Source organism: Electrona antarctica, assembly GCF_951216825.1.
Source record: "Electrona antarctica genome assembly, chromosome: 24".
Classification (NCBI taxonomy): Eukaryota; Metazoa; Chordata; class Actinopteri; order Myctophiformes; family Myctophidae; genus Electrona; species Electrona antarctica.
The window spans coordinates 1469488-1478985 of record NC_136803.1 but is presented as its reverse complement, the minus strand read 5'-3'; the positions used below and the strand labels follow the sequence as shown (position 1 = coordinate 1478985).

General features: G+C 41.5%; 1 protein-coding gene across 1 annotated transcript in view; it reads left to right on the top strand.

Moving 5' to 3' along the window:
• Positions 1-3811: 3811 nt before the first annotated feature.
• LOC306917162 (kalirin-like) overlaps positions 3812-9498 on the top strand; it is a gene marked incomplete at both ends in the record, with an annotated part of 75597 nt that continues 69910 nt past the window's right edge. The window contains one exon of the mRNA XM_079495295.1: positions 3812-3878. Coding sequence (XP_079351421.1) covers positions 3812-3878 — 67 coding nt within the window. The remainder of the gene's footprint in view (positions 3879-9498) is intronic.

Here is a 9498-nt window from a genome sequence, read left to right as displayed (position 1 = left end):
ATGACTTCTAATAGTTCCAGTGTCTTCCTGTATCCACTATGACTTCTAATAGTTCCAGTGTCTTCCTGTATCCACTATGACTTCTAATAGTTCCAGTGTCTTCCTGTATCCACTATGACTTATAATAGTTCCAGTGTCTTCCTGTATCCACTATGACTTATAATAGTTCCAGTGTCTTCCTGTATCCACTATGACTTCTAATAGTTCCAGTGTCTTCCTGTATCCACTATGACTTCTAATAGTTCCAGTGTCTTCCTGTATCCACTATGACTTCTAATAGTGCCAGTGTCTTCCTGTATCCACTATGACTTCTAATAGGTCCAGTGTCTTCCTGTATCCACTATGACTTCTAATAGTTCCAGTGTCTTCCTGTATCCACTATGACTTCTAATAGGTCCAGTGTCTTCCTGTATCCACTATGAGAGTTCTATAATAGTTCCAGTGTCTTCCTGTATCCACTATGACTTCTAATAGTTCCAGTGTCTTCCTGACTCCACTATGACTTCTAATAGTTCCAGTGTCTTCCTGTATCCACTATGACTTCTAATAGTTCCAGTGTCTTCCTGTATCCACTATGACTTCTAATAGTTCCAGTGTCTTCCTGACTCCACTATGACTTCTAATAGTTCCAGTGTCTTCCTGTATCCACTATGACTTCTAATAGTTCCAGTGTCTTCCTGTATCCACTATGACTTCTAATAGTTCCAGTGTCTTCCTGTATCCACTATGACTTCTAATAGTTCCAGTGTCTTCCTGTATCCACTATGACTTCTAATAGTTCCAGTGTCTTCCTGTATCCACTATGACTTCTAATAGGTCCAGTGTCTTCCTGTATCCACTATGAGAGTTCTATAATAGTTCCAGCGTCTTCCTATATCCACTATGACTTCTAATAGGTCCAGTGTCTTCCTGTATCCACTATGAGAGTTCTATAATAGTTCCAGTGTCTTCCTGTATCCACTATGAGAGTTCTATAATAGTTCCAGTGTCTTCCTGTATCCACTATGAGAGTTCTATAATAGTTCCAGTGTCTTCCTGTATCCACTATGACTTCTAATAGTTCCAGTGTCTTCCTGACTCCACTATGACTTCTAATAGTTCCAGTGTCTTCCTGTATCCACTATGACTTCTAATAGTTCCAGTGTCTTCCTGTATCCACTATATGAGAGTTCTCTAATAGTTCCAGTGTCTTCCTGTATCCACTATATGAGAGTTCTCTAATAGTTCCATTGTGGTCAGTGTGTCACAGCTATTTTCAGCTGCACACAGCTCCCACATGTGCAGTATATTCATGCGATGATGTCATGATGTGTCCTTTGGGTGTTCTGTTCAGTGCTGGATACTTAACTATTTACTAATTAAATACACTAATTCATACTGTAATGTTATTACAATTTACACTGTATAGGCGCTCTTTATCCAGAGACTTACAGTAACTTAGCAACATAGAATGCAGAGACGGTGTGGTGTCGAAATAAAAACAAAAGTCTTCTAAATCCTATGAAATACCTACGTTTCTGTATCAGTGGTGCTCAAGGACCCCAAAAATTATATGTCACCGGCCACCGAACCCCCCATCTGAAAATATGTTATTCCAGGAACCCCTCAGAAGCAAAGATTTGAGTTAAAAACATTTGCTCTGAAAGAATATATATTCAAAGATTTGTGCCGCATTTTCACAGTTTTTCTAAAATAGCAGACCTACAAGCTTGTAGTGCGGCACTCTGTGCACTCTGTGCCGCGCTATGAGCTTGTAGATCTGTAGATTGTAGATCTGTAGATTTTTGAATAGCTAAAGTATAACATAATGCTTAAAACACCAAAAGGGGTTCCCAGCATCAGTCTACTACTCTAAACAATATACAATCAAAATAACAATCTGTACATTTGAAGTGCAGTGGTCCAGTGTTGATTTTGAAATCAAAATTTGATTTAGTTTCAGTCTTCTGAATACATTTTCATTCATGTTTAGTAATATTTTATTTATCTGAAATGTTGTAGTTTTAGTATAGTTTTAGTTCACACAAAAAAATCACAAGTTATTAGTCAACTAAAAATCTACAGTTGATTTTAGTCGACAAATTGTATTTTGGCGGTGCCTTGACGGCACCGTAATCACGACGTAATGGCTGATTTTACACTTGGTTGCGCTCCTCTGAAAACAGCCGATCAGCAAAGCGGTAAAAAATAATGCTACTCCAAAATTTGTATTAAAAAATAAATAATAAAAGTATGGGTTCTGGCACCGTTTTAAAAACACAGCGTTAGTATCTAATATAATCCAATGGATAATTAACACCCGGCCGCCAAACAACCACCAATGGCTTAAAGATCTTTCTAAAACGGTTAGTCCCAATACTTGATTCTGATTGGCTGGTTACCGTCACGTGACCGTTGTAAATTTCACCGATAACCCACACCTTCAATCACTTTATATCATTGTCTCCACCAGGCCAAAGGCATGGGGAGAGAGTATGTTTTGCACTCCGTCCGTGTGTGTGTCCGTCCGTCCGTGTGTGTGTCCGTCCTTCCGTCCGTCCGTTACCAGCTAATCTCCGGCACCGTTAACCCGGTCGATGCCAAACTTTGCACACACACTCCCTGGATGCCAACGATGAACCTCTGCCCCACATTTTCCAGAACGGCCTGTTATAGCGCCACCATGAGGCAGCTTTTCACATGTTTTACCTAAAACTGCACCGATCTGCGTGAAACGTTGCATGCACACTCCCTCGAGGCCAAGGACAAACCGTTGACCTGCATTTTCCGCATCTGCCTTTTATAGCGCCACCAGGAGGCCGACTTTTGTAAAACACATTTTTTGATATTACTCCTCCAGATTCTGTCCAAAAATCTCACAAATCGTTACACACTATCTCTATGGTCATGTGCTCAAGTCGGATCTGTCCGATATTTCATATTCCATCCTAATTGGCTATAATTAGCTTTCACAGTTTGCAAGATTGCCCCGTTTTGAACAAAAGCCTCAAATCATGAACGCAGCATGCTGTTTTACCTGAAATCTTTCACACATTTTCTTACTAGGCTGAGGAATATATCCCACCCTTTTCACATTGGCCTGTTATAGCGCCACCAACAGGTTGATTTTTGCAAAACACATTTTTGGAACAAAATGCCTCAAAAACATGTTTATATTAATCCTAAACATTTTGCCAAACATCTCACACAGTCCTATCCTCCTGGTGGAGACCTGTGCCCAGAAGGGCACTTTTTCTAGTTCCCAGCTGATTCCGCATCTCTGTAGCTGTACTGGGGAAGGGGAGCGCTTGATTGCCTTGCAAACCCATGCCGTGCGGGCGCCCGGCTCATATGACTGTGAATGTGTGGCTCCAGGCGGCCCCGTAAAGACATCAAGCGCTATTCTCCCGTCACATAGCCTACTTGCAGCAAAACAAGGAAGTGATGTGGCTCGCTCTGGTGGCGCAAAGCGTAGCTACGTTTGTGAATGTAATAGTTTTATTAGGTTAATATTGCTATATGTTTGTAACCGTTTTAGGCCCCTCCGCTGCACGTCGGGTCTGCCTACGCCTCCCAGCCATTGTAAAATACCCGGTAACCTGAGACCTCTCGTGGCTTATTGCTTTAATACTCTTTGTCTGAGAAAACCAGCCACTCTGGACAGTACAACAACACATGAACTGATTTTGAACTCTGATGATCTGATCTCCTGGACTAATAACTATGGTCTGTCTGTCTGTCTGTCTGTCTGTCTGTCTGTCTGTCTGTCTGTCTGTCTGTCTGTCTGTCTGTCTGTCTGTCTGTCTGTCTGTCCGTTCGTACAGGGGGAGGTATGGTGGACAGTGTTAAGGCTGTAGACGTGTTGACGGTGCTCAGAGAGAAAGTGGCCTTTGTGTCAGGTGAGACTTGCACGCACGCACGCACGCACGCACGCATGTGGTGCACTAATTTAGGACGTTTTTTTATCATTCGATTTCTATTGATTTTTTGACAAAACACAACAGAATCATTTGTTTCAAAGCAATACAAATGCAAATCAATTTAACTGAACTCAATTCCCACCCCCCCTTCCCCCTCCTTCCCTTCCCTTCCCTACCCAACCCCCCCTCCCCCCACCATACTATTCACAAAATAATCAACCCACAACACATCCACTACACACCACCAGGTCAGTAGGTCTTTCAGATCTGATATTAGGTCTGTCCACATTGAAATTGTGCCCTGTTTGGCCCGATTAATCCTTGCCAAGGACAGTTAATTCCAGATTGGCAATGTCCAGAAAGCTCCGCAGCCAGTGAGTATTGGAAATGTCATGTGGGGGTTTCCAGCGTTGGACTCTAATCTTTTTGGCTGTTGTAAGTCCTGCCAACTAGACTTTGTGTGTCTTTACCATGGGTGGCTCATGGTGGCTCAGGGGTAGAGTGGCTGGATGGTAACCTCAAGAACCCATGAGTCTCCCCCAGAGTTAGTGTTGAAGTAGCCTGGGGTCCACCTATGCTTTCTATGGCATAAGCAGCTCCCAGCAGGATCCGCCGGGAGAATCTAGACGCAGCTGCGCGACATGAGACTAATTAATTAGAGCGACAGAGAGAGAGAGAGAGAGAGGAGTGTGCGTGTGTACGTGTGTGCGTGTGTGCGTCAATTTAACAAAGGTGCAGACGATCAGAAATCAGCAGAGAGTGATCGACGTTTGCGCTACTCTATGCCGAATTGAAGTGGACTCGGTCCCAGACTTTTTTTTCCTACCTGGAAATAAAAACGTCTGGGGTTCCGAGGCCAGTGTGGAAGTGAACCTTGAGCAAGACCAATAGCTGCACACCAGGGGTCAATGTGTTGACCAATAGCTGCACACCAGGGGTCTTTTTTCAGGTCAAGGACCATACGCGCCATAGGGTGTCTGAATGTCTGAATATTGGGGGGACACTATTGCGATCGGCTGTTCTATTAGTTTATTTATTTTCCCCTACTGGCGCTGGTCTAGCGCAAACATTGTTGGGACTTGGGTATTAGGGTTAGGGTATTTAGGGTTAGGGTATTTAGGGTTAGGGTATTTAGGGTTAGGGTATTAGGGTTAGGGTATTAGGGTTAGGGTATTTAGGGTTAGGGTATTTAGGGTTAGGGTATTTAGGGTTAGGGTATTTGCTGCATGCTTCCCTCTCGCCAAAGTGACTGATGAATGGCTCTGTGGCTGCCTGGCTACATACGGTACATTTGCTCTCTCAGCCTCAACTTGACCAACTAGGTGCCAGACAAGCTAATACTCTTTGTATGCTGGCTAGTGGCTACTATGGGTGTGAAAGAAGCAGTGGCCGTGAGGTACGGGCTGCAAGAATCAAGTGCTGCTACAGTACGACTGACAAACAACGTTGGTCCCTGTCAGTTAACAGTTCTACTGCCTAACCCACGTTCCCCGCTATTTCATCCATGTGTCGGTGCTGCGTAATACGCTAAAACCCGCTATTTGTTTAATGTGTTTAATTCGCCGTTTTTAATAATTAAAAAGAAAGAGTCACAGATTTGTCGCGGACCTGGTGACGAGGCCGTCGCGTTATGATGACGAAACCGGAAATCAAGCCATGCTCTGGGCTTCTGGGAAAATGAGTTAAATGCAAGTGAACGGGGGTTTGTTTGGACTACAACATGCGGTGCAGGCTGTGTTCGTTTTGCATCATAATGGCGGCATGTTTTTCTCTTCAACAAACCATGGGACTATTTTCCGCCGGATTTCCGCCGATCAAAGCTGCAAATACTTATTATTATGCTCCAAAGGTAATATATCAATCCTGGCAGCCTAGATAGGATGGATAGATTAATCTAAGGCCCGAAAGTGTTTTTTAAAGTGTGAATCAAAAGTACACCATGGGTTCCGTGAAAAAAATGCAATTTATGTCTGGAAAGACAATATTTTAACTCAATGAGTTAAAATACAGCAAGTACCACCTCACAAAGTATTTGTCTCTCCAAGTACCACCAATATGATTCATTTTTCTGTTTTTCTGTGTCTATGGAGTTAACATTGCTCTAATACACCCCCAGGTGTTTTGTATGTTAACATTACTCTAATAGACCCCCAGGTGTTTTGTATGTTAACATTGCTCTAATAGACCCCCAGGTGTTTTGTATGTTAACATTGCTCTAATAGACCCCCAGGTGTTTTGTATGTTAACATTGCTCTAATAGACCCCCAGGTGTTTTGTATATTAACATTACTCTAATAGACCCCCAGGTGTTTTGTATGTTAACATTGCTCTAATAGACCCCCAGGTGTTTTGTATATTAACATTACTCTAATAGACCCCCAGGTGTTTTGTATGTGTCTATGGAGTTAACATTGCTCTAATAGACCCCCAGGTGTTTTGTATGTGTCTATGGAGTTAACATTGCTCTAATAGACCCCCAGGTGTTTTGTATATTAACATTACTCTAATAGACCCCCAGGTGTTTTGTATGTTAACATTACTCTAATAGACCCCCAGGTGTTTTGTATATTAACATTACTCTAATAGACCCCCAGGTGTTTTGTATGTTAACATTGCTCTAATAGACCCCCAGGTGTTTTGTATATTAACATTACTCTAATAGACCCCCAGGTGTTTTGTATGTTAACATTGCTCTAATAGACCCCCAGGTGTTTTGTATATTAACATTACTCTAATAGACCCCCAGGTGTTTTGTATGTGTCTATGGAGTTAACATTGCTCTAATAGACCCCCAGGTGTTTTGTATGTGTCTATGGAGTTAACATTGCTCTAATAGACCCCCAGGTGTTTTGTATGTGTCTATGGAGTTAACATTACTCTAATAGACCCCCAGGTGTTTTGTATGTGTCTATGGAGTTAACATTGCTCTAATAGACCCCCAGGTGTTTTGTATGTGTCTATGGAGTTAACATTACTCTAATAGACCCCCAGGTGTTGTGTATGTGTCTATGGAGTTAACATTACTCTAATAGACCCCCAGGTGTTTTGTATATTAACATTACTCTAATAGACCCCCAGGTGTTTTGTATGTTAACATTGCTCTAATAGACCCCCAGGTGTTTTGAATGTTAACATTGCTCTAATAGACCCCCAGGTGTTTTGTATATTAACATTACTCTAATAGACCCCCAGGTGTTTTGTATGTTAACATTACTCTAATAGACCCCCAGGTGTTTTGTATGGAGTTAACATTACTCTAATAGACCCCCAGGTGTTTTGTATGTTAACATTACTCTAATAGACCCCCAGGTGTTTTGTATGTTAACATTGCTCTAATAGACCCCCAGGTGTTTTGTATGTTAACATTGCTCTAATAGACCCCCAGGTGTTTTGTATGTTAACATTGCTCTAATAGACCCCCAGGTGTTTTGTATGTTAACATTACTCTAATAGACCCCCAGGTGTTGTGTATGTTAACATTACTCTAATAGACCCCCAGGTGTTGTGTATGTGTCTATGGAGTTAACATTACTCTAATAGACCCCCAGGTGTTTTGTATGTGTCTATGGAGTTAACATTATTCTAATAGACCCCCAGGTGTTGTGTATGTGTCTATAGAGTTAACATTACTCTAATAGACCCCCAGGTGTTGTGTATGTGTCTATAGAGTTAACATTACTCTAATAGACCCCCAGGTGTTTTGTATGTGTCTATGGAGTTAACATTGCTCTAATAGACCCCCAGGTGTTTTGTATGTGTCTATGGAGTTAACATTACTCTAATAGACCCCCAGGTGTTTTGTATGTGTCTATGGAGTTAACATTACTCTAATAGACCCCCAGGTGTTTTGTATGTGTCTATGGAGTTAACATTGCTCTAATAGACCCCCAGGTGTTTTGTATGTGTCTATGGAGTTAACATTACTCTAATAGACCCCCAGGTGTTTTGTATGTGTCTATGGAGTTAACATTACTCTAATAGACCCCCAGGTGTTTTGTATGTGTCTATGGAGTTAACATTGCTCTAATAGACCCCCAGGTGTTTGTATGTGTCTATGGAGTTAACATTACTCTAATAGACCCCCAGGTGTTTTGTATGTGTCTATGGAGTTAACATTACTCTAATAGACCCCCAGGTGTTTTGTATATTAACATTACTCTAATAGACCCCCAGGTGTTTTGTATGTTAACATTGCTCTAATAGACCCCCAGGTGTTTTGAATGTTAACATTGCTCTAATAGACCCCCAGGTGTTTTGTATATTAACATTACTCTAATAGACCCCCAGGTGTTTTGTATGTTAACATTACTCTAATAGACCCCCAGGTGTTTTGTATGGAGTTAACATTACTCTAATAGACCCCCAGGTGTTTTGTATGTTAACATTACTCTAATAGACCCCCAGGTGTTTTGTATGTTAACATTGCTCTAATAGACCCCCAGGTGTTTTGTATGTTAACATTGCTCTAATAGACCCCCAGGTGTTTTGTATGTTAACATTGCTCTAATAGACCCCCAGGTGTTTTGTATGTTAACATTACTCTAATAGACCCCCAGGTGTTGTGTATGTTAACATTACTCTAATAGACCCCCAGGTGTTGTGTATGTGTCTATGGAGTTAACATTACTCTAATAGACCCCCAGGTGTTTTGTATGTGTCTATGGAGTTAACATTATTCTAATAGACCCCCAGGTGTTGTGTATGTGTCTATAGAGTTAACATTACTCTAATAGACCCCCAGGTGTTGTGTATGTGTCTATAGAGTTAACATTACTCTAATAGACCCCCAGGTGTTTTGTATGTGTCTATGGAGTTAACATTGCTCTAATAGACCCCCAGGTGTTTTGTATGTGTCTATGGAGTTAACATTACTCTAATAGACCCCCAGGTGTTTTGTATGTGTCTATGGAGTTAACATTACTCTAATAGACCCCCAGGTGTTTTGTATGTGTCTATGGAGTTAACATTGCTCTAATAGACCCCCAGGTGTTTTGTATGTGTCTATGGAGTTAACATTACTCTAATAGACCCCCAGGTGTTTTGTATGTGTCTATGGAGTTAACATTACTCTAATAGACCCCCAGGTGTTTTGTATGTGTCTATGGAGTTAACATTGCTCTAATAGACCCCCAGGTGTTTGTATGTGTCTATGGAGTTAACATTGCTCTAATAGACCCCCAGGTGTTCTGTATGTGTCTATGGAGTTAACATTGCTCTAATAGACCCCCAGGTGTTCTGTATGTGTCTATGGAGTTAACATTGCTCTAATAGACCCCCAGGTGTTGTGTATGTTAACATTACTCTAATAGACCCCCAGGTGTTGTGTATGTGTCTATGGAGTTAACATTACTCTAATAGACCCCCAGGTGTTTTGTATGTGTCTATGGAGTTAACATTATTCTAATAGACCCCCAGGTGTTGTGTATGTGTCTATAGAGTTAACATTACTCTAATAGACCCCCAGGTGTTGTGTATGTGTCTATAGAGTTAACATTACTCTAATAGACCCCCAGGTGTTTTGTATGTGTCTATGGAGTTAACATTGCTCTAATAGACCCCCAGGTGTTTTGTATGTGTCTATGGAGTTAACATTGCTCTA